The sequence below is a fragment of the Ochlerotatus camptorhynchus genome, unplaced genomic scaffold (assembly GCF_037179485.1).
Source record: "Ochlerotatus camptorhynchus isolate MF236.1 unplaced genomic scaffold, CSIRO-AGI_Acam_v1.1 ptg000391l, whole genome shotgun sequence".
Taxonomy (NCBI): domain Eukaryota; kingdom Metazoa; phylum Arthropoda; class Insecta; order Diptera; family Culicidae; genus Ochlerotatus; species Ochlerotatus camptorhynchus.
In genome coordinates this window covers 1,420,753-1,446,570 of record NW_027040878.1, presented here as the reverse complement: position 1 = coordinate 1,446,570, position 25,818 = coordinate 1,420,753, and the positions used below count along the sequence as shown (strand labels likewise).

Sequence of the window (25,818 nt, the reverse complement as noted above, 5' to 3'; positions counted from 1 at the left end):
CTTGTAAAAAGATGATGCACGATGCAAGTAGATGGGAGAAATGAAAGAAGATTTTTCGAAGATTGATGCGCTAGTGTGAGATTTGTTGAGCATCTAGACTTGAGATTTAGATGTGTCGCCCCCCTCGTCCGATGATAAGATTTGAATACGTGTCCTTTAGCTTGAGAGGCCGGGCCCGTCTCCTGTTAGCTATTTAAAGATCGTTTTTATCACTGTTTTCTTGGCCATTTGGACGTTGTAAAGTTTATTTTTGCGGGATTCACGTAATTATTAAGTGTGAAATGATTGTTTTTTTTTTGCGTTTTGAAAGCACTTTGAAGTATTTAAGGTAATTTTTCCTTCACAGTATCTATTTTCAATATTGGTATTTCAGATTTAGAACTGCATAATTTAAAGCAAATTAAGTTAAATAAAATGAGTTAAAACACTCGTTTTAAACGAGCATCCACTGTACCAAAACTTCATCTATTTGATTCAAAATCTCCCAGATTTTATATTTGCTCAAAACGATCATTTTTTCACTTAATCAAGACGTTAAACTCCTACATTCAATTGCCGCAACAAATTCCAAGTGGAAAAGCATGCAATTTTCGCAACAAACAAGCTGGAACAAACGGTTTTTTTTATTCTCGTATTAGTACCAATGCAATGCAGGAGGAGCGAGCGGCGGTTATAAACTTATCTTATCAGGGCCGAGCGTGCACCATTTAATTGCTCGCTTCAGCAATTTCTCACGTTTCATACAGCGAACATTGTTTGCAAGTTACCTCCGTATGGAACCCCGCCCTCTTCCCACCGCGCTCTGTTTCTTCTCTTTTCGGTTGGCGTTTAAAATAGGCCATCCATCAATACGACCACACCGCCGACGACGGGTCTGTTTGGGTTAGATTGCCCGAACTTGATAGCATCAACTGATAATGACCACACGCTCTGATTAGCCGACAAGGTGTTTTACCTGCTCATGTGTGCCCGGCAGCAGCCTTGACCTTTAACAGCTGGTTTGCTTCGATTTGGCGAAAATTGCGGAGTACCTTGGAATAACTCCTACCCGTGCCGTTCATAATCCCACGCGCGTGCTATTCCAGCAATTTCCCCCATTAAAGAGGGGGCGGCGCACGGAACGTGATGAATAATTTAGCATTGACTGAATCGTCTCTCGACTCTGTGAAAAAAAATTAACATCTACTATTTAGCATGCCACGCCAGAAATAGCGTGACCCGTGGGTTCGAGTTCGAGAGTGTTGTTAAACTTTGGTCAATATCGGAATCTACCAAAAGCCAGTTAGTAAAACCGGTTCCTGTAATTCTGCTGCGTCTGAAGGATTCCGGTTCAAAGCTCCGCAGATCAGTGTTGCCAGGTTGTCCTGCTGAGTCCCATTTGAAGGGAAGGGATAGATTAAGCAGGGTCGACAACACGGCCACCGTTCCACTTTGCTTCCACTCGTTTAACCTTGAAGAATCCGGATCGAATTACCTACTCTTCTTTTGTTGTTTTTCTAACACAAACGGGCACAGGTATATGCGGAGATATGCGGACAGCTTCGGGTAAACGACTCTTCCACGCAAGAACGAATGCAGAAGAGACTTTTTGTAGGTTAGGCACCACCGTCGAAAAGCGAAGATTAATATCAGCTGCTTCTTGTTCGTCTTAATTTTCCCCCCAAATGACTACCAACTCCGATCCTTTTTTCGTTTTGTCAGCTTTTCCGCGCACCCGTCTGCTGCATCGTAGACCCGAAAATCCATTTTTCATCTTTTTTTTAGGCCTCTATGTATTTTTTTTCCTCTCTTGGCTTATGCACCATATCTACTGCTCCTCCCCCTATTCCTCCTTGTCGTTTTCCTTTCTTTCGCTGCACACGAGCAGCCATGCTCTCGGTTTCTCTCTATCACTGCCTGCGCCTGAATTAGAGGTCATTGATCTTTGGCGCTGCACTTTTTCCGTGCATCATTCCCTCCTCCCCTTTCCGCCCCATCCCGACTTAGGCTGTCGCTGTTGATGATGATGATGACGATGATGATACACATCGGGATCCGTCTGGCCTTTACCCATCATTTTCAGAAAGCGTTGTCGCGGTCGTTTCCCTCCTCTGGCTTGGTGCAATTTTTCGATGCCAACCACTAGTCAACTAAACTGCATACTGCAGCGACGGCAAATGTGGCGCGCGTTCGTAGTGCATCCTCTCATGTGAATGGGTGTGAATGTCAAAACTTGGCCGCTCAGGTTATGAACATTTGGTGAATAGATACTTACACCCAGTCGAGAAATGCAAGATTTTATTTCAGTTGTTTATACTGCGCATAAAAGCATAAAGGCCCAAGTGCAATGACCGCGCAAGCAGCGGAAAGGCCGGATCTGAGTAAGCCTACTTGTCGGATTGAACACTAGTTACAGGGCTGTTACAACAGGCGCGGATTTCGCGATTTTCGCGGAATATTTGAAACTACAATGATTTCCGAAATCTTTCAGAGTATTCCAAAAGTACTCTGATGTATGACCTTAACATTTTGTTTGTTACGAAGGTTCCGGAAGTTCTGAGTGCACACTAAAATATTCGTGGGACATTCAAACATTTTACAACTCCTCACAGCCTTTGAAAAACTGTTAAGAGGCAACAAACAATCAGTCAATTGATGGCTATCATTGACACTCATACGTGTAGTGGTAAAAAAAAGGAATGCAACGGTTCAATTAAGATTTTCACGAGTTTCTACATTATCTACCCAGATTTCCAATACATCAGAGTACTTGAAGTTCTATAATTTACACAAACTCACCTGATTTATGATGCATAAACTCATAATTTTGATGAACTGGAAGGGAAAACGAATCGGTTCACTCCATAAAAACACGACCACAATTGCAGCACTACCGATGCGGATATCTCGCGTCACTTTTCAAATAGACCAATGTAACAAAAATGTAAACAAATCGAGTTAAGCTATACAAACTATTGCTCTTCTATCATTATATGTGATACAAAAACATCCATCCAAATTTACTTTCATTTATTTAAGATAATCATAGGTCAAAAATTGTCAAATGGACAGTTTGAAATGATGGTTACATGTTTGTTACTTCGGTCATTCGGACTGCCTAACATGATTGGTGCTCATTTTCTAAAGGCGGGGCCAATCTAAAGTTAGGTACTCTACTATGACATCTGTGAAAGGGAATCTAGTATCATGTAGAACAAAACGTCCAATGTAACACTCATTGGCTATGTCATTGAGAAAAATCATCCAGTGTAACATGTCCGATGTACAACTTGACTAGTCAAAACGTCCTATGTGGTTTTTGCTATATTGTAGCATGAAATTCAAATTAAAACTGTGATTTTACCGTTTCTACTGAATTTTCAACGTTATTATTCACTAAATACATTAAAAGTAGTACTGCAAAATGTATTGTTTCTAAACAGTTAAAATAATAATCTGTCGAACTTCAACTTCGATTTTCTCAAAATGGTGGATATGTTACATTGGTCTATTTGAAAAGTGACACGAGATATGTTCTCCCGACTCACTGTTTTTCATGCCATTTATTTTTGTTATTAGGAATTTTAAAACACAACCAGAATATCATCACGATATTCTCAGAACTATTAACTTACAGCACGGACCACCTGTTTTCAATTTCAATAAAAGAAAATATAAATAACTGGTGGTGTCGCGTCCACATGTGCAACCTGTGCACGACACAAGTGTAAATAATTAAAAAAATGCGTTTAGATTTTTTATAGATATTATGCTCACACTATAGCTGCACTTCTTTACTCCAGACCACAAGTGACCATGAATACACTATTCTATAGGGTGTTTCAATAAAATCTTCGACCTTGGTTAGCTTCAAAAAGGGTTAAATTCAGTTCGGATGGTCTGCCTTATCCCTAATGCATTGATTTCTAAGCATGTCGCACTACCATGACTAAACGCGTTAAATAGTGCACCTAAAAGCGAGCTTTTTTGGTTGGCGGGTGGCAAGTTTGTGAATGGTCAAATGCCTGATGTAAGCCAAGCAGACCTTCTATCACCTCTTGAAACATACCACAAATTTTCCACAATACATGGTGGTTTGCAACACAGGTTGTAATTGAAGCTTTCAGTAGTCACGCGTCAAACGGGAGCAACACGGAAACAGCAGTTTGGTACGCTTTGGACGTTATCATACCTGCAGACCGGTTTGAATGTGTGAGTTTAAATTAGAAGAACATTTGTGATGTATGGGTGCCCAAAGTATGCATTTCTCGCTGTGCACTTGGATATCTGATTGCAGACAAAGAGAATAATGGAGAAAGAGAGCGCAAAAGCCCGCTCTCAAACGACGCCTCGGTTGAAAATCGATGGAGTTTCAGGTAATTTTTCACTAATAGCACACGACTAACACAACCGCACGTTTCTTTTGACGTAGGACTACGTCTTTGATTTCTATATGGGGGTACACTTTGTGAAAACCGAAAATGGAACATGTAACAAATTAAGAAAGATTTTGAACGTTAATAACTCAGCTGCCCCTGGACCAATTTCAATAATTTTATCACCAATCGATCAGAAATATGGCTACGCATCGAATGTTGATTTTCAACAAAAAACTATTGAAAAACTGATAACTGTCCAGCATTGTCCAAAAGCGTCGAATTAACTAACAAATCCACCAATTACGTACATGCATATGCTGCTTCCCCAACACAGTAATCAGAGAATCATTCCTAGACGAAACATATCGATGTAGCATTACGACGAAGTTTGGTAGTTCAGTGGTTACCGTTTCTGCTTACTGAGCAGAAGGTAGGCAGTTCAATCCCAGGCATGTCCCCTTCCTTGCAATTTTTCACTTTGCCTTATTCCATCCCCACTAGATTTAAATAAAAAAAAAATCAAATTCTGCTTTAACCTGTACAGTAACAGATTCATATGTGCGATGCTTCTAAAGCTGTGGTTTATTTTGTTAATAGCAGCAACATAAGAGATTTTGTTGTTGATAAAGTTTTTCCGGAAGCAACCTTCTTCAGTTCCATTGAGGATAAAATAGTAGATTTCTTCCAAAAGCATTTGATCGAGAAAGTAATTCAAAAAAAAAAATCCTCATCAATAGCTGATCGATTCAACGATCAGTTTTATTACATCCACTGAGATGTAAACCATCCTTTCAGTATTTTAAATGTTTTAAATACGTTTCAAATTACCTGTCCTTTATTTTGAATTGTTTTTATCTTTGTTTTTTTTTCGCTTGTTAACTTTATGAACCCTTATTGTTGTATGTTGAAAATGTAAATTAATAAAAATAATCTTTTGACGTAAAACTACGTCTTTGTCGACTATACTGGGGTGCAAATCAAAAAATATGTGTGGTGAAGGAGTGTTAGGTTTTGAACGCTTGTAACTTTGTCATTTATAGATGAAATTAAAATCCAATTACGCCAATCGATAGGATATTGCACCCTGCTGAAATAAATATTTTCCAATTTTTCTGTAATAAAACTTTTGAAAAATGTACAAATGATAATTTTATCACTGTTTTCATGAAATAAGCGTTTTTCCCAAACCCAGTCATCATAATCGAGTACCACTTGGTTGCACATCGCTCTGAAAAGTTATAAATCAGCACTGCTGTCGCACTTCTGCTCAATTCAAAACAAACCAATCCCACAAAGGTGGTCATACTTTAACAGGCCTGATAGGACTAGGAACAGTAAATAATAATTAAAAATTTCAAAATAACTAAAGTTGAAAAGACGCATCTGTGTCACTTGAAAATTCATACATGTAAACCAAACAAATACAAGAAATATAGATCATTCAAAGTCAAAAAGTCACTTCTGCTCATTACCGCTTCGGACGGCGTGGCGCTTGGTCCTGCAGTAAGCAGGAGCAAGTCAGTGGTTAAAGGTGACTTGGGTCCCGTTCAACTAAGGGGCTGTTAATTAACTACGAGGGGGAGGAGGAAGGTGGGAAGAATCCCAAACAAATGTCTGCGTAGTTAAATATCAGCATCTTAGCGCCCCTCAGTTGGAACTTGTATGAGAGCGAGCTGAACATTTGTTAGTTTAGTGTCAAACAGTGGAGTTAATAATGAGAGAGAGAAGGATTAGTATTTTCCATTTAATTCCACTACTTTATTTGCTTATCCTTAACAGATACGCGTATTTCGTCTACAATGTGCAGACTTCTTCAGTGTCTTGTACTAATACAGTGAATATTCACTTCCAAAGAGATATACGTACTGTTTCAACTTGCGCCGGTTTACCTTAGCTATGATGTTTACTATCAAAACATTAAACAGGTGGAGAACCTGTATACAAGCTTTTGCTCTGACTTCGAAATTCAATAGCTGAATCCTCTAATTTTCAATTAATGTTGTACTAAGCACCTACTTATTGGAAACCAAACGTTTAATTTGAGAAAAGTCACAGTATTCTATTTTGCAATCATTCTACGAACACGCTTTAAAGTACATAATGATGATGCATGGTAATTTTATGTTAGGGTTATCCTCCAAATTGGAGAACAAAGAGGTGCTTAAGCCCTGTATGATCGTTATACCCCTTCCTCCTCTACTTCGTTGACATATGAACCAACATTTTGTTCAATATTTAAAGTACGTACCGTCTTCTGACAGGTAAAACAACTGCCTGTTGCGTTATCATAAAATGCAATCTTCACTTTCTTCTCTGCTTCAGAAACCTAACTTAAAACTAATGATGGAGCTACTGAAAAAAATTAATGTATTTTTTGACAATAGTTTTATCTCACAACATGTATGGCGTATTTGTTTACTATACTGAGGTGCAAATCAACAAAAAAAATATGTGACGAAATAGTGTCAGTTCCTATTGCAGTCGATGTCGATGTCAAATTTAGTGTACATTGATCACAGCAAAATAACTTAACATTGATCAACCCAAAGTAGTTATGTAGGGGAAATTGTGTCCATTACACTAGTTTACAGCCTTTTTGAACTCGGTAAGGTGATGATCATTTCCAATGCAAAATCCTACGCTGAATTCAATGCCGTGGTCAGAAAAAATTAAAGTAGAGCCATTTTTGAGATATACAAAAATTTTGATTTTTTGAATTTTGGACAAAAGTACGATTACTAAAATGTCAATATCTTTGGAACTAGTGCACCAATTATTATGTCTTAATTAAAATTTAATTTTGAAGTCATTTAAAAATTTACAGCATTTTTTTTTATTTTTCCTGCGAATTTTCCATAAAAATCTTGTTTTAATCAACATTTTTAATGGGATAAAAAGATTCAAAAAATCATTCCATAATTTATTCTTAAAGTCCATTCAAAACCAAAGAAAATGAGCCTTTAATGGATGAAATCGGTTGGAAATTGTCGAAGTTATGAGCATTTTTGTAAAACACTTAAAAATGTTGCTGAAATACAACAGCTTTAGAGTTCCTTTTCTAGGTGTCGTTGTAAGCATCCAAATCGCATGTAAAGTTTTCATGGGAGATTCTTTTCTCTACATATCAATTTGATTAAGGCATATCAGGATTTAAAACCGAGTTGATACAAAAGAAATTTATTTAGGTTTTATTAAAAATGATTGAGAATCGAATGACTTTGTCTTCGATGTTTTGAACTTGTTTCTCGAATCAGAAACCAACAATAGTCACCCATCATTGCTTCATCCCAAAACCCTTGGTAACGACGTTCCATCATCTTCATTTGTTGGTGAAAACGTTCGCCGTGCTGATCACTCTCGTCACCAAGATTTTCCGGGAAAAATCCATGTGAGAATGTAGGAAATGTATCTTCAAAGACATATTCACACCTGTGTTCAGTGAAATAAAAGGATTTGAAATTAATTATATGTAACAAACACAATATTTTTGATTTATACCTAGTTTCTCATAATTTTTTAGCAATTCATCGACGGCTTCCTCATAATCTGGGCTTCTAAAATTTCCTAAAAAGGTTGTGACAACACGCTGGAACGATTTCCACGCTTCTTCCTCATCTGGTGTCAAAACTGTATTGAATGCGGAATCATTGAGCAGTTTTTTGATCTGTGGGCCAACAAATACACCTTCCTTTATCTTTGCGTCAGATAAATTTGGAAATACTGCTTTCAAGTACTGGAATGCCGGCCCTTCTTTTTGCAACGCTTTGACGAAATTTTTGAATAGCCCAAGTTTTATAAAGGGTGTCCACGATGAAATTGCCACACACAAAATTGATTCGCAAAATTCGAGTTTTCATCCGATTGCCATCAAATTTTCAGGGATTGAGAAATAACTATTAAACTTCATTTAACCATTTTACTCGTATTTTATTTACAGTCTATACGCAAATGCCCGCACCTTGGCCTTAACCCCGGCCATAAGATTCTGCACAACCTGTGAATCAACCGTTTTTTGCATGTAAACCCATACTTTCTTCAGTTCCTCGACTGTCTTCACTTCCTTAGGTCGTTTAAGAAGGTGCTGCTTCATAATCGCTCAGTACTTCTCGATGGGGCGGAGCTCCGGAGTGTTGGGCGGGTTGAACATTTTCGGCACGAAATTGACCTTATTGTCCGCACACCACTTCAGCACGTCCTTGGAGTAGTGGCATGAGGCCAAATCCGGCCAGAAGATTGTTGAGACGTTGTGGGCCTTCAGGAGAGGAAGCAGCCGCTTCTGGAGGCACTCTTTTATGTACACCTGTCCGTTCATCGTGTCCTGGATCACGAAAGGTGCACTCCGCTTCCCGCACGTGCAGATGGCTTGCCAAACCAGGAATTTCTTCGCAAATTTGGATATCTTCTGAGTGCGGACATGCTCCGGAACGCTGAACTTATCCTTGGCCGTGAAAAACAGGTTGCCGGGGATCTGTTTGAAGTCGGCCTTCACATATGTTTCGCCGTCCATGATGCAGCATTCAACTTTCGTCAGCATGTTGAGGTACAACTTCCTGGCACGGGTTTTGGCGGACTTGTTCTGCTTCTCGTCGCGATTAGGGGCCTTTTGTACCTTGAACGTTCGAAGCCCAGCCTTAGTTTTGGCCTTCTGGACAAAACTTCGGCTTAGGTGCAGCTTCTTAGCCACATCCCTAACGGAGGCGTTCGGATTTCGGTTGAAGGCCCCAACTACGCGGTTGTGATTTTTGGTGTTGTACGGAATACTTTTTCCTTCACTTCTGGGCTTCCGATCGGTGGTCAACCGTTCCTCGAACCGCTTAATCACTCGCGACACCGTGGAATTCGCGATTCCCAACGTTTTAGCGATGGAACGATGCGAGAGATCCTTGTTCTCGTGATAAATGCGCAAGATTTTATCACGCACGAGCTGTTCTTTCGACTCCATTTCCGCGAGTTTTGATCACAAGACTTTAAAACTTGCAGGATGTTAATAATGCACTATGAACTAAATCCACCCAAATTTTCATTAAATTCTACCCAATGGTTAAAAAGTTAGAGCAATTTCATAGTGTGGCAATTTCATCGTGGACACCCTTTATGTAGTGGTGGAAGTGTTATGCGTTCTTTTACCACAAGAAGATCATTTTTAACGTTGTCTTTACCAATTGTGAAATTATCCCGTTTTGGCCAATCTTTTCGGACGTAGTGTTCCTTACGAGCTCGACTGTCCCATTTACACAAAAAACACATATATTTTGTGTATCCCTGTTGCAATCCAGTCAACATGGCAACCACTTTAAGATCGGAACAAATTTTCCAATTGTGTTGATTGTAATTTATCAAATTGAGCAATAGAGCCATTGATTCATACGTTTCCTTCATATTAACGGCATGAGCTAATGGAATAGAAGGTTTCTCATTCCCTTGATGCAGTAAAACGGCTTTCAAGCTCAACTTGCTGCTATCGATGAATAAACGCCATTCAGCTGGATCATATGGCTCACCAAATTCTTCAAACAAGCCGTTTACGTCATGGCAAAAACATGCCTTGTCCTTTGTAGAATAATATTTGTCAAATTTCTTGTGACGATTCCTGTGACAAGAAATTTTGACCTCCTTGCTCAGCATGTTGTGTTCTTTCAAGCGTGATGCCAGCAATTCGGATTTCTCCTTCGACAAGTCGAGATCTCGCACCAAATCATTAAATTCGGATTGTGTAAACAGTTTTGGGTTTCTTTCCAATTCCACCTCGAAGTCTTCCTCGCATTCCTCCTTGAATTCCTCCTCACTTTTTGTAACGGTCGATTCAACAGAGGGCGCTCGTTTCCGCTTTGGATAAACAGGATACGGGACCGAACTTGAATGTGCAACAGGTTTTGTCATAGAAGCCACTTGTGGATACTCAACTGTTTTGTGACGTCCTTGTTGCTTAACTTTTGTCAAGCAGAAATAACAATCCGTTGCATGACAAAACGGTCGACGCCATATGGTGGGCATGTCAAAGGACAAATAGCGACTGACAGATAACAAATAAGTGAGTTAGTAAGTAAGACATTAACACTTATCAAAAATAGATGAAGTAAGATAATGTCGATCAGGAAAGAACAAAGCACTACCATGCTGTACATAAATTGTTTATATGAAAGTTATTCAAAAAATCAATTTACCTTGCGCCTGACATCCACCTAGCCAAGCACGTTTTGCACGAACTACATAATACTTTTGGAATCCACGGTTCGTCAAAGTCTCCAGGATCAATTTTAAAATAAAGCCTGTATGCAGTTTGCAACGAAGCAGTGAAATTGACCGATTTTGTAAATATATAGTTGCCACACGCGTAACAAAACTTTTGAGGATCATTTTTACACTTGAATTCACGTTTTGTCGTATACATCGTTAAGCAATGTTAAAGAAAGAAAGCTGTCAAATTGAGTTGGTTACGTTAGGTTCTCGCCGAGCGGTCTCACAAACACTAGCGTAAATTATATTGTTGAAAATATCCCATTTAATTTTGCGTGACAGCTGGTAGTGTTAGTGAAATGCACCGTATGCGTACACGTCCGCAGAAAGGCTTACTGGAAGTGGTGCATGAACCTAGGAGCGGGACAACGGCTAATCTTGGAACATTCAATTTCCATGATTTTACAAAAAATTTCATAACTTCGACAATTTCCAACCGATTTCATCCATTAAAGACTCATTTTCTCCAGTTTTTAATGGACTTTAAGAATAAATTATGGAATGATTTTTTGAATCTTTTTATCCCATTGAAAATGTTGATTAAAACAAGATTTTTATGGAAAATTCACGGGAAAACTCAAAAATGGCTCTACTTTAATTTTTTCTGACCACGGCATTGAATTCAGCGTAGGATTTTGCATTAGAAACGTTGGTCAACCACTAAAGTTCACACTTTTTATGTTGTTTTGTAAACTAGTGTTATTAACCATTACATTACATTTAAATACATTATCTCATGCGTAAGATGAACCGTGGTCTGATTATGCTAATAGGAATTGTCGAAAGTTTTGAATTATAAATTACCAACAGTTTAACATGACATATGATGAGACCATATTTATAACCACCACTATTAGAAACATAACTGAGAAAACCAATACTAAGGCTTGTACTCGAAAAAAATGCACCATTTTTATCCGTGGGTAAAAATAGATGAAAATCTGGGTATAACTAGTTTGGAGTGAATTGTTTACATGTGCAAAATTTCATAACAATCGGTTCAGTGGTTATTGAGATGTAATCGAAACAAGAAGAAAATCGCCGGAATTTTGCGCGCCGTCATGGAAAATCCGACTGCAACCATGAGATGGATCGGAAGACAACTTGGAATCACCCATACAACTGTGTCTCGGGTGGTAAAATCGTTTAACGAGTCCCAGACGACCGAGAGGCGGGCTGGAAGTGGAATAAAATCGAAGACACCTGACCCTGTGAAGGCCCGGAAGTTGTTGGATTATTTCAAGCGTAATTCGAACCTTTCGATTCGCGACGCGGCTCTGAAGGCAAAGTGTTCCGCCTGGTTCGTTCAGCAAACCATGAAACGAGCTGAGCTTCGTGTATTCAAGGTCCGGAAGGCACCGAACCGGCGTGATCAACAAAACACGGCGGCCAAATCCCGCGCAAGGAAGCTGTATAGAGAGTGGTTCACGAAACCGACGTGTGTGGTTATGGATGACGAAACCTACATCAAGGCAGACGCAAAGCAGATACCGGGGCTGTAGTTCTACGTTGCCAAATCACGGTTCGATGTTCCGGAAGACATAAGGAAGAAGAAAGTGGACAAATTCGCCAAAAAATACTTGCTCTGGCAGGCCATATGCCAATGCGGTAAACACATAACAATGGGTACCATCAACAGCGAAATGTATCGCACCGAGTGCCTCCAGAAGCGTCTGTTGCCCTTCCTGCGGTCCCACGGAGGCGAGACATTATTTTGGCTGGACCTGGCATCATGCCATTACGCGCGATCGACGTTGGATTGGTACAGAGACAATAACGTTGTTTTTGTACCAAAAACCGCTAACCCCCCAAATTCACCAGAGATTCTTCGTCCGGTGGAAAGATTTTGGGCCATAATGAAGGCCAAAGTTCGAAAATCGTCCAAGGTGTTTAAGAACGAGCTGGAGTTGAAGAAAGAATGGATGAAAGTGACCAAAAAGGTCGGCTTCACCATTGCACAAAATGTAATGAGGGGTCTTAAGGGAAAGGTGCGGGCTTTCAGCGATGGAAAGGAAATTGAATAAAGTAATCCCCGTTCACTTTTGTCTGGTGCATTTTTTTTTTCTAGTACAGGCCTTATTATAACCGAATTCCAGCACATTCATGCGATATGATGGAAAACATTTGAGTCTTACAATAGTCAAATAGTAGACAAAATTGTGTGCAGTTCCAAGTTTAAAATAAGCAGTTATGCTAGGAAATTAATTGGTCATGATGCACGCGGTCTATCCAATTCCTCAGGCAACACCGTTTGGGTTTAAATTATCTCCATCTGTATAGAACGCAGGTTCAAGAGCAACTACTTATGGACGACCATGCGTATGACCAAATCTCAATGATCAAGTAGGTTATGAAAAATGACTGGCGCAATTTTTCAACCTCGGTTGGCAAGGAAATACTGAGGTGTTTACACTTATGCTATTTAAGTAGCGCTGGTGAGCCAGCTGCTAGCAAAAACGCTCACCAGCATGATGTAAACAGGGCGTCAGCATCTACCAGCTAGTTGAAATCAGCTGCTAGAAATTGTTTACATCATGCTAGCAGCTAGTTCATCAGCGCTAGGGAACTTCAGCGCACGCCTTTTGCTAGTTAGGTAAAGTTGGTCGTTATGGTAAGTGCAAAAACATGTTTTATAGCATACGAGTGCCAGCAAACCTGACTACAAATCAAAGATTATGTTTTCAAAGAGGCAACATTCTAGTCAGCTTATTTTAAGGATGACTCAATCACAGTCTGATTGCAATACTACCCATGTATAGAAAGTTGAAGAAAAACGTAAAATGTAGCCGTATTGGCACCAATACAATCAAATTGGAAAACAAACACAAGCAACCGTGTGAATGATCAACATTTGAGCCTTAAAGTGCCAAGTAGTCAAGCATCACTACTTAGACCAGTACTTAAGACTCTTACTCGACTTTGCGGATTCAAAATAGAAATTTCGGTAACAACCCTGAATTGATTTAGCTCCCCGCAGCAAATCTTCAGATCATTTCGCCCGCAGTGATTCTCATTTTTCTCGTGCCCTGTTCCCATGTGCATCTGTGCACCATCAGTTTTTTTTTGGTTTTATCCAGCGCTTCCCCCGAAATACACGGAATGTCAGCTGGGGACGAACGGACGTATCATAGCGGCAACAACCCACCGCACACTGTGCCTGCCATCCCGGTTTTCCCAGTGATGGCTTACACACGCTGCCTCTTCTGGTGTGGCTTGATGATGGCTTGGGACTGTTGAAAATCGCGAAAATTTGCATCCTCTTTTCTCACCCTCGTGTCCATTTTCAATCTGCTGCAGCAGACACGAGAAGCATCCGTCCGTCCGTAGGGGGAAATGGTGTAAAACGCGCCCGCGGGATAATATGACCAACAGCAATTTTTCATGGACTTAAAAAAAAAGGTTTATCATACAGGACTGCTAGGTGGGCTGTTGACCTATCAATTACTGCTTTAAAAGTACTTGTCGATGGTCATATGGTGCCAATTACACCCGTTTCCCCTATTTGCATGACGACCGTTTAGGAGTTTATTTTCGTTGCAATTTTTCACCTCCTTCCTCGCGGATGCGGTCACTGTCCTTTCTTTTTTTTAAATTTAAAAATTTTCACCAATCTAATGTTAGTTTTGAAATCTAGTAGCAACTGGCGTTTGACGACAACCGACACAAATCATAGCCAGTCCCGTACAGGAACACTTGACCGAGTGCGGATGATTGAATGCGACATTCCGCAACAGACGGCGGCGGTGGCAGAGCGCAGATTCCGCGCGCGATGCTTTGAAATCTATCGCATGGTGGTGGCGGCTGGTGGCAGGCAGTAGTCACTCCATATGGGTCGGGTCGGGAACGCGGCGGAGAGGGATGTTCTTGTTTGTTTATCATTCGTTAGTACCACTCAGCCTGGTGCTGTTTGCCACCAACCAGCGTGGTGTGCGATGCACAGAACTGGCTTGGGTTTTGTTTTTGCAGTGCTATTTTGCTGCTGTAGTGGTAGTGGTAGGTATAGTATGGCGGCGCTCTGCCCCGCGTCAATTATTTTTATCGCCGCTTCGAGAGAACGAAAATTGACTCGGTTGATTGAACTTGTAATGTCACAGTCGAGTGCCGCTCGCTGTCGACTATGTAGATAGGGGGGATTCCAACCCACGTGGTCACGTATTTGTGTGTGCTATAATGAAGTTTATTGCTTTACTGACGGAGATTTCTGTTTATGTTCTTTTTTTTTACAGAACATGGAGCCAACACAGGACGCAGCCTCGCCGCCAGATCAGTCGCAACCAGCGACGGATCCGTTAGCGATTGAGCAGCCCGATCAACAGGAGCCAGGTTCCGTTGCTCCGGAACCAGTTTCTACTACGGAGTCAGAGTCCATCGAAGAGGCTGCATCTGCTCAACCCCCGGGAGGGCCACCACCGGACCCTTCCGCTCAACAAGAACCTGCTCCGCAGGAAACGCAACATCAACCACTGCTCACCAAGAGCCCTCCGGTTGAATCATCTTCATCGGAAGTGGTTACGGTCAACTCTTTGGAAAATGTGATCAAATCTCCAACTCAGGAGCCGATGGTTGATCCGCTGGCTCCTAGCGAACCCCTACCGGCCGTGCAAGAGGAATGTCAATCGATGGAACCTGTCAAGGTCCGTACACCCCCAGCGGAGGAACCTCCGCTTCCCAAGGAAGACAAACCAGATCCCTCAACTCAGGAAAGCACCGGTGGCGTAAGCAGCAGCAATATGTCCGAACCGGTTCAACAGAGCCAGGTGTCCGAAGAGGACACCCCGACCAATTCTCAACCAACTTCATCAGATAAACCAACGACCTCGACTGTGGTGGAAACTCCAACGATTGCTCCGAACAATTTGAAACCATCCAACGAGGTCCCTACCAGCAGTAGTAGTAATACCAACAGCTTTACCGGCGGCAGCGGCAGTAGTAGTGCAACCAACCTTGGCATGCGGAATGCCGTATCTAGTGATAATAGTCTAAAGATAAACGGTATTAGTGATCTTAGCATACTCGATGTTACCCAAGGTAACGACGACGAGATTGAAGTGAAAGTCGAAGGTGGCAGCCTTATGCACAAGGTGATAAAATTTTCGCTCCTCAATGGAATGCAAGACAGTAGCAAACGGCTAGAAAACAGTAGGTTGATTATGAGTGGTGTTGGCAGCAATCCCACCATTGAGAAGACCCTGGCGACGACTTCGTCGCTCGGTAGAACCGCTCTCGGAGGAGGTCCTCTGAGGCAGAATGATAAAGCAAAGGAAGAAGGATTTAAAGGGGGTGGTGGTGATACGTTTGACAGTTCAAAGACTACACCACCGGCGTGTTCAAGTGCACGTCCCGCCTCGGCGGAACCTAATTCGTCCCTCAGCAGCTCCAACAGTAACAGTAGTGACAGTGGCAGCAATGCGAACAATAGTGACAGTTCTGAATCGAAACCGAACCGGACAGAAGAGCCTAGCGATCGGCTGAGGCATTCCGTCGACAGCAACGTTAGCAGTGGTACTTGTGCGGAGAATGTCCGTGAAGAAAGTGTTAGTGATACTTATAGCAAAAGTGTTTCGCTGGACTTTCGAGAGTGGCCCCAGACAAGCTCCGGTTCGACAGTTCCTGCATCCTCCAGTCCTACTACGACAACCACCACGACTACAGTGGCAGCAGTCAGCACTGCAGCTTCATTAGAGCAATCTACCATTAACCAGGAGACTGATCAATCCATGAACGCAGTTGGCGCTGCGCCGGTAGCAAAACGCTCCAAAGCGATGTATTACGCCGAGATGCCAGACTTCAGCAAGCCCATGTTCTCGACGCCGAGTTCGACTGCGACGACTCCTTCATCTACCACTTCGGGAAGCGATCGTAACTGCTCCGCTCCACCGAAAAGCCTCAGTCAACTACAGATGAAGACTCCCGACTTTAGTCGCATCATTGGCTCTCCGTCAAGTTCGAACGTCATCCCACCGTCTTCGACTCCGGCAGGGCAAACACCGGTATCAACAACCACTTTGCGATCCCACGAACTACAGATAGCTAATCCAGATTTCTCGAAGAGTTTCGCATCCAAAACTCAGCAATCGATGCCGTTCACAACTTCAGCGTCTTCGTCCAGACCGGATGACCGGTCGGCGTACATGAATCCGGCTTCGTTTGCCGAGATCAGTAAACAGCGAAACTACATCAGTGACCTGCAGCTCAAAAACCCCGCCTTTCCCGAAAGTGCAACTACCCATCCTAGTGTTGTGAAAGCCCCACCATCCAGCCTTCCACCAGGTCCAATGAGCCTGAACAACTACAGAATCGACCAGAAGCCATCGGTCCTGTCGAAACCGTACCCGCCGAGCCTGTACCGGCAGGAACCTCCCCCTGCCCAAGTACAGCTGGAAGAACCCAAAGCTCACGTCATTCACAAAGCTTCCAGCAATCCAGAAGCTTCAAAACCCTGGAATCCAGTTACGGAGTACAGTTCCAAGTCGTACAGTCAACAAAACGAACGGGATCGTTACCCTCATCAGTACCCCACTGGTCCCAAAGGTCCTCCACCGCTAACCAGTGAACCTCCTCCTCCTCAAGCTTATCCCGGATATCCACCGTATCCGGCTAGGAAAAGCAACGAGCCAACTCCTTCCTCCATTGCTGCAGCGCACCCTGGAGGAACCATCAAGCCGTACTATCCTGAACAGCAACAAACACCCCTCTCCAAATCGAAGGAGCTGGAATTCCGATTGGAGCAAAAGGAGAAGCAACTCCGCCAGGAGGGCACCATCATTACCCTCAAACCCAACGAAAATCGCCCCCCGGGCAACAATCCCCCGCCAGCGCAAAGTCCACACTATCCCCCTCAACCGTACCATGTTGCGCAAGCTCGATCGCCTTCCACGGAACGACGTAACGAGACTCAGGAAATCCTCTACCGTGACTTCAAGCTCAAACAGTCATACGAGATGCCACAGCAGTCTTCTATAAGGGTGCCACCACCCTCAAGACTCCAGGATGAACCTCGATCTCGTTCCACCCAGGAATCCGTCGTTCCCCGAGATCGATCACCATACGATCCGTACTATCGGGGAACTCAACCCCCCGCCCCAAACCCATCTTCGTCCAAGTACTATCCTCCACCCGAACATCACAAACAATCCGTAAGTCCTGCTTTGTCGGCTACTCCATCACCGACGCCGCTCCATGCCCAAAACCGGAGCCCCGTACCGATCCCGAGTAATAATAAACCCTCCCAACCCGGTCCCAGCGGTATGATGCACCCACCGTCGAACTGGCCAAACCAAAGCCGAGCGATCCCTAGCCCACACGGAAGCTCAACCTCTTCGCCCTTATCTGTACCAGCTTCAGTGAGTCCCAATCACTTCGCACATCAGATGAACTCGCCCAGTCCGGTGCATTCTTACGTACCTCTACCGGGATCGACTCACGGCTCCTACAAATCGCCTAGTCCCTCACCGTCTTCCTCATCGTCTTCGTATGGTGGCCCTGCACCTCATGGTATGCCCGCTAACAAGTACACTCAGTACTATCCAGCCGGAAATGGAGAACGCGTGGTAAGCATCGAAATCAACAAAGAGACCTTTAAACCTGGGCTCAAGGAGTTGGACTTCAACATGGAGCAAAAGTTTGCCGAAGTTTACCAGGCGCATCAACTCAAGGAGAAGCAAATAGCTGCGGCTGCAAGCAAGATTGTGGATCCCCATAGGTCACAAGCCTACCCTGGTGGTGCTGCCGGCGAGTACTCCTATCAGGCTAAACCACCATCGGACAGAAGACCTCAAGAGCCGTATCGGGATGAATACGGCAATATGTCTCGAACCGTATCACCGTCCGCACAGCATCTCCAACCAAACCGTTACCCATCGCAGGAGAATCTCAACCACTACGGACAGTATTATCAGCAACGTGCAGGTCCCGACATGGATGCACGTAAATCTGAACCTCAGCTGTACAAACCCTCAAGTCGAGATGCTTCGCCCGCTCAGCGATACGGCTCTAGCGAACAGCTGTACCACCACTCAAAACAACCGGTCTACCCACCACCGCAGTCTTCATCATCCAAAGCACCTCCTCAACATGCAATGTATCCCCCGGCGGGTAGTGAGCCCCCCGGTCCATCAGCTCAATACGGACCGGCTGGCAAGAGTCCTTATCCAAATTCTCCGTACGAGCGACCGCCGGAAAAGCCATCTGTGATAAGTAATACCTACAGTCAAGATCGAGGCAGCGCTCGCCCAGCATATCCCGAATCAAGACAACATCCTCCCATTGATGCTTACCCGGCCGCAGGTCATCCATACCAGCCGGCAGTACCGCCAGCAAAATCGGCATCCTCGCACCCCTACCCACATCACGCCAATCAACAACCGGTGCCTTCAACCAGCAGAGATCCTGCTGCTTGGCACTATCAGCAACAGCCTACACCACCTCAGCCAGGACCCTCGGGGTACAACCACGACCGACATCCGACAGTTGTGAGGGATGAACGTCAAAACCCCGTCATTCAACCGCCAGTTAACAAGAACATCCCTGTAAAGGTGATCGCAACGACTAACCCTACGCCAGCAGCACCATCTTCCACAACGATAGCACCAGCCACGAGCACTACCAAGCGAGAATCTCCATTGGATCTGTCGGTGAAAACTATCAAAACCAAAGCCGATTCCACAGGTTGCGATGACTACGGTCATAGCAGTAGAAGTCGAGATGCCGTGCCCAAAGTAAATTTCAATCCAAACTTCAAAAAGCATATTCCTAGTACGCCCGAACGGCAACCCCAGGACAGTCGGGTACCTCATCCTGTTCAACCATCGCAACCTTACCATCCTCATATGGCGAGGGAGCCTCAACCGATTCCTCAGCATCATCCACAAATGCCACAACCGGGATCTTCGTCCAAACCATCACCGGCTATGGCACCTCATCCCGATCATCGGCAAATGCCAGTGATGGGTTCGGTCATTCCTCCTGGTTACGATAAGAAGACGGATGCTTACATGTCTACCAACTATCGGGCCGTAGGTGGTCCCGCAGAGGTTCGAGATGCGCGATACGTTCAAGATAACCGCTATCCACCTCAACAAATGCTGCGACCCATTCATCCAGATCTTCGCGATCAACCAGCTCCGTACAGAGCACCACCTGGTTCCTATCCCCAACGGGTACCTCATGGGGCACCCGTACCTCCATATCAGTATCAAAACATGCCTTCCAAATCGGAACCCTACTATCCTAGTAACACAAAGGCTGGAGCTTCCGCATCAAGCAGAAGCGTGTACTACCCGCCACATGAAATAGCTCGGAGCAGTAAGCATCCTTCGGGCCTTCAGAAGATCTCCATGGACGATCCTCGTATTGAAGACCGCAAATTTGTCGAAAGCATGCTCAAAAAGCAGGCATCCCCATCGGCGGAGGTCATCGCTGACCTGCAGGCAGGGAAGTTCTCCACCAGAATACCTTCCACACTGGCACCAGCCAAGAAACGCCCCGCAGAAGCTATCCCGAAGACGTCTCCACCGAAGGTACCTCGCGTCGAAGAACAAAATCTCCATCGACCATACGAAAATATTTACCGCTACCCACCGCAACCAGGACCTGCAGCGCCACGGGACTATTACCCCGTCCCTATCAAACACGAACCAGCTAGTCCTCAACCTGCTGGAGTTTACTACGCTGACAAGCGATCCGAGGTTCCCTCGATAACTCGAGGTGTCTTGAACACGGCTCAAAGCCAACCTCCGTCATCTGCGGCGAGCCACTCGGTTCTTCAATCGAATATTCAACACAATACTCGTCCAATGGATTCTCATACATCGGTAATCACCAGTTATCATCCTCCGGGCAGCAAACCTGAAGTCCTCAGACCTCAGGATGAATCTCCACATCAGAAGGACTATCGTCATCATCAACAACAACAGCAACAACAACAACAACAACAACAACAACAACAACAGCAGCAGCAACAACAACAACAACAGCAACAACAACAGCATCAACAACAACAGCAACCACAACAACAGCCGTATGGTCAACCGGATGACCGGGTTTTTTATTCCACACCGGAGCCCTTTCGTCACGGCCACGGTGATTCAAAGTACTTTGGATCATCGTTAGAAAAAACCCCTTCTCACTCGATGAACCATCCTGAAACAACCATCAACCACCATCAACAACAACCGACCGTTGTGATGCAACCGCACATCCAGTACAGTGGTCATCAACCACCACAGCAAACAACTCCGCACTGCAAACGTCCCGAGGTTGTGCAAAGTCCTCCCCGGTCAGATTTCTACAGCTCCCCAAACCATGTCGCCCGAGCTCCCAGCATTGTGGAAAATTACCAGAGTAGATCATTCGAGAATGTACCTCGTTTGATCAGTGATGCTTCGAAGCCAAGTCCAGAAGACCCAACACCTCCACATTTGCACTCCAGCCAAGAATTGCTCAATCAAGCATTGCCTGCTCCATCACCACAGCATCGCGGTGTGGATCAATCCGTCATCTCCAAGCTCCGTACTAGCCTTGAGCAAAAGGAACGCTTTAACCAACTTCGTAAGCAGACTAGTTCGGAGATGTCCGAAGAGGACTCCAAACCACCGGAGGTGAATTCGTTTCCTCCCTCGCATTTTCGTTCAAAAGGAGCTATGAAGGCGTTCACTCCGATCCCAAATTTTGACATGCCAAACTGCACACCCCAATCGGCGCAACAACCCCCGCCACCGAAGGCCGAATCTTCACGACCACCCAGCCCGATCAAATCGGAACCGGTGGAGGTCCCGAAAGAACCTATCGAACCTCCAGCGGATATTGAAGGAGCCTCCGCGCTGGACATTCTCGATTGGGGCAGTGCATGTAACGAATTCGTTGAACAGCTGCAAACCGGCAAGAAGCGAGGTCGACGAAAACGGGGATCGGCTATCAAGCACGATCCGGATCAGCTGACGTCAATGCCAGATGAAGGCTTCAGGATCGATCTCCCCGGAACGACTAACAGTGCACTTTCGGAAATTCCTCAAGAGGTGCTCAAGTCCGCGACGCTGGAGATTAGAGATCCTGCAAGCTCGAGTGATGAGGACAAGCCTCTGCATCTACTGAAGCAGCTGTACAGTTCAACGGGGGAGCTAAAGGAAGAGCAGATGCATGCGATACGGAATTCTACGATGGAGAAGTTGTCGGAAAAGATTGCGAGGAATATGCGGGAGAAGCAGCGGTTGGAACAGGAACAGAAACACGAGGCAAAGCTAGGAAGATGCAGCAGTTCGGAAGATGAGTCCGATACGAAACGGCTCCGTCAGCGAACGAAGTTGCGAGCGAGGAAGCTAAGGAATAGGTTGAGTGTACCACTCAAATCATCCGATGTGAATACCGACGAAGAAGATGAAGAGGAAGAACATCAGGCGAGAGATTTGAGGAAGCGAAAGCACGTGGATCATACCTCGACGGAATCGGAAGCGGGGAGTAATGTGAAAAAAGTGAACCGTTGTCAGACACAGGTGAAGCAAGAGAATGGGTCTGACTTGAGTACGGACGAAGAAGATCCCAAGTCGAGGTCACCCGGGAAGAAGGATGCCACCAGACCGGAAGTGAAAAGAGAGAATGCAAAGCAAGCAGCTCATTCGGATAGCGAGTCAAACGATGTAAAGACGAAGGATTCAGTGGGTGGTAAGAAAAACTGTGAAGCGGATGATGCATCCAGTGGGAATGAGTCTGAGAGGAATGAGAAGGGCGCAAAGAAAAGTGGTTCAAGAAAGTCTGTGAAACCAAGGACTACGTCCAGGTCGAGAGTGGTGGAAGAGTCTTCGGAAAGTGAAGAAGAGACGATGACCCGCTCCAGGAGCAAGCTGGAGATGGAGAAGCGACGGTCCAACAGCAAAGTACTGCGAAACGATAAGATCGTGGGAAATTTTGTGAGGGAAAGGAAGAAGTCGGAGAACGTCACACCTCAGAAAGGGAGGAAAGGAGCGGTAAATGTGAAGTTGGAGGCAAGTAAGAAGAGAATTCTGGACAGCGATTCGGACTGCAAAACGGTTAGTGGTAGGAAGCGTGCGAGGAAGACTTCGAAACTGCAGACAACTTCCCCATCGGAGAGTTCTGAGGAAAGTGACGTGGAAACTGTGTCGGAGCGCTTGCGTTCCAGGAAACCGAAGTATTCGGAAACATCAGCGCCTTCGTCTGCTTCGAAACGAGGCAACAGCCAAGACAACCGAACGCCGTCGAAAGGAGTGGACAAGAAGAACATCAAACCGGAGCAACCGAAAAAGCGAGGACGTCAACCGAAGAAGACTTCACAGGATTGTGCGTCCGAGAATACCAGTGAGAACTTTTACCCTGGATGGGAGAAAGAATTATACGAGTTCAAACGATCGCTGAAGGTCCCTCCGGAGTTAATCACGATCGGAGGTCGTCGCTATGTGCATCGTATATCGACGTCCCTGCCGGATCTGGAATCACATCACAGCGACGAGTCGGAAACTTTCTCGGAGATTGTAAAAAAGATCACCCAGAACGAAACTTCCACGGGTAAGAAGATCAAAACCAAGGCCGCTTCCAAGCAATGTCATAAGAATAACCACATGACCAAGGAGCAACAGGCAGAGGAAAAGAAGATTGATGGGAATAAAAAGTTCACGTCGATCATCGAGATTCTGCATGAGCGAATGCTGCGACATGTTAAACTAGCGAAGGCTCGGAAGGCAAAAGGTAAGGATGATAAAGAGGCTTTGAAACCTAAGCAGGAATTTGAGCTGCTTCCAACGCCCGGGGCCGAGAGTGAAGCCCTGTTCAACCGGAAGAAGAAGTCTCTTTTTGATACGGCAATCTTCAAATCCCGAACCCGTACAGAGCAGAAGGTGATGCAGAGCAAAGAGATAATTCGGGAGGTTTTTGGAGGTGACGATGAACGACCTCAGTCGGCTCCACCGTTAGCTTGCGTCCAGGAAGTGAAGAACGTGACGTACGACGAGATGTACAATGAAATGCTGACGAAGAGCCACGACGTAGCTACATTTCTTGCTCAGAAGAAAGCACAAGAAGCCGTTGCATCGAGCTCAGGTCTATCCGGATCGGCAGTGAAGATTAAGATCGAAGATCTGGACGACGAAACTCAAGACAGTGTGCTGAAGGATTCCGAGCGGATAACCGAGGAGGGCGATACGCCTTCGGTTGTGTCCGAACGGGACCTTGCGACACCGGTGTCGTTCAAAGGAAGCGTAAAGAAGAAGACTCACAAGAGCCGCCGGAAAGGGAGTTCTGGCTTCGACTACATCCGCAAGAAGAAGAAACCCGTGGTGAATAATGGAGAACACAGTACTCCGGCGGTACCTAAAAAGAAGGTGGTGTCGGTTTTTGACAATCTGGAAACGAAGGACGAATCGCACATCAACAAGGAGATCCGGAGTTGGGTGCTGAACAAGGGTGTAGGGGAGAGTGTTATGCATAAGGCAGCCAGGCTTGGATACACGGTAAGTTCTATTATGCATTATTTAACTGACTGATTAGGTACTAATTAAGTTTTCCCACAGGACGTGATTGTCTATTGCCTGGAACGTTTGGAGATGGATCCGGACATGAAGGACAATGCAGGTTACACTCCGCTGCATGAGGCTTGTGCCAAAGGTCACCTGGACATTTGCCACTATTTGCTGCAATACGGGGCAAGCCATTCGGAGACGGCTCTGTCCGGGATCCGACCGCTTCACGAAGCCGTGGAGAACTCCTTCATCGAGGTTGTCCGGCTGTTGTTGGCATTCGGTGCCGATCCAATGTTGGCAACCTACGCCGGTCAGACACCGATTCAGCTGGCAGAGAACAACGAGATGGCACTGTTTCTGGAGAATCACCTGTACGACATCCAGAGCACCAGTCCGGTTAAGACCGGTTGGAAGCTGGACGGACCATGGAAGACTCACGGTAGGAGTTGTACCTTCATTACTTTGGACGTAATATTAACGATTTGCATTCTATTACAGATCCCGAGGAAAGTGGTTGCGATATCCTGGTAGATATTCCAGGTTTCTCCGATGACGATAATCTGCAGAACAGCTCCAACATTACCGAGCGTTCCATGTTAAGCAACTCAACGTACTCAACCGATACGCTGGACAGCAGCAGGCCACCATCGCTATATCTTCCACCTCCGCCACCACCGCTGGCCCCACCGGCACTGCCGCCACCGCACGTTCAGCAACCGATCCCAAAAAAGTGCGATTCTAACTCCAACATCATGAACTTTGAAGTCAAGATGGAGCAGGAATTGAAGTACAAGGATTGCGCCGTAGTTCTTAACGACATCCACGATCAAAACGAACCTAGATGTACCGTCGGCAACAACAACATCATCACTAACAACAACAACAACAATAACAACAACAATGGATCTTCCACGTACGTCAACGGACAGCTGCAGGCGGCATCAACCACAGTGGAGGTCAAGACGGAGCCGGTGGAAGATTGCATTCCCCACACTAACGGGTGTCGATCGTTCGAGGAAAGCGATGAAGAGGATAACGACGACAACGACCAGGGCCAGGATCAGGATGACGACGACGACGACGACGACGGGGAGTTTGTGTTTGAGTACGAGGAAGCCGAACGGCCCCTGCCTCCGTTGTATCTGCTGAAGGACGAGGCCGCCGGGGAAAAGTGGGTCCTGATGTCGGATTTGTGCAACTTTTTGAAGCTCAAGTCCAAGGAAGCCGTTTTGAGACAGGTGAGTGTTTGCTAGCTTGACTGAGCGGTTTGTGTGGCATTTTGGAAAATTGATGAAGTTTCTATATTGGCGTTCAGACTATGCAGGGTCAATGCACAGTCGGCCCGGAATGAAATCTAGCGGGGACAAAAAAAAAACGCTCTAGGATTGCATCCAATTGAGTTGACGTCTTCAGCAAAGTTTCTTAGCTTAGTTAGAACTACAATTTAATGCATTGAAATAGTTAATGTTTCGCACGCTAGAGGTTTGCTGTCTTCGGTAAGGTTGTAGAACGTAATATTTTATGAAAAGTTGCCGAAGACATAAAATCTGTTTATCCTCAAAAAATGCGATACACGAAGTTTTGTAAAATAGGGCTGAAATTTACGTTTTTTTATTATTATTTTTTGTGAAATCTTTCAGATGAACATTTTTATCATTTTTCTTTGATCGGTACTGGTGAATCCAATCTTTTCCAGAACAAAACTATGTTTTTAGCATTCTTAAAAAGCTTTATAAAATTAGGTAACGCAAATTTGA

General features: G+C 44.8%; 1 protein-coding gene across 1 annotated transcript in view; it reads left to right on the top strand.

Moving 5' to 3' along the window:
- LOC135710539 (uncharacterized) overlaps positions 1-25,818 on the top strand; it is a 261,946-nt gene that overhangs the window by 224,946 nt on the left and 11,182 nt on the right. The window contains exons 4-6 of the mRNA XM_065233137.1: positions 14,822-24,052; positions 24,113-24,500; positions 24,560-25,299. Of these exons, the coding sequence (XP_065089209.1) occupies positions 14,825-24,052; positions 24,113-24,500; positions 24,560-25,299 (10,356 nt within the window). The 5' untranslated portion in view covers positions 14,822-14,824. The remainder of the gene's footprint in view (positions 1-14,821; positions 24,053-24,112; positions 24,501-24,559; positions 25,300-25,818) is intronic.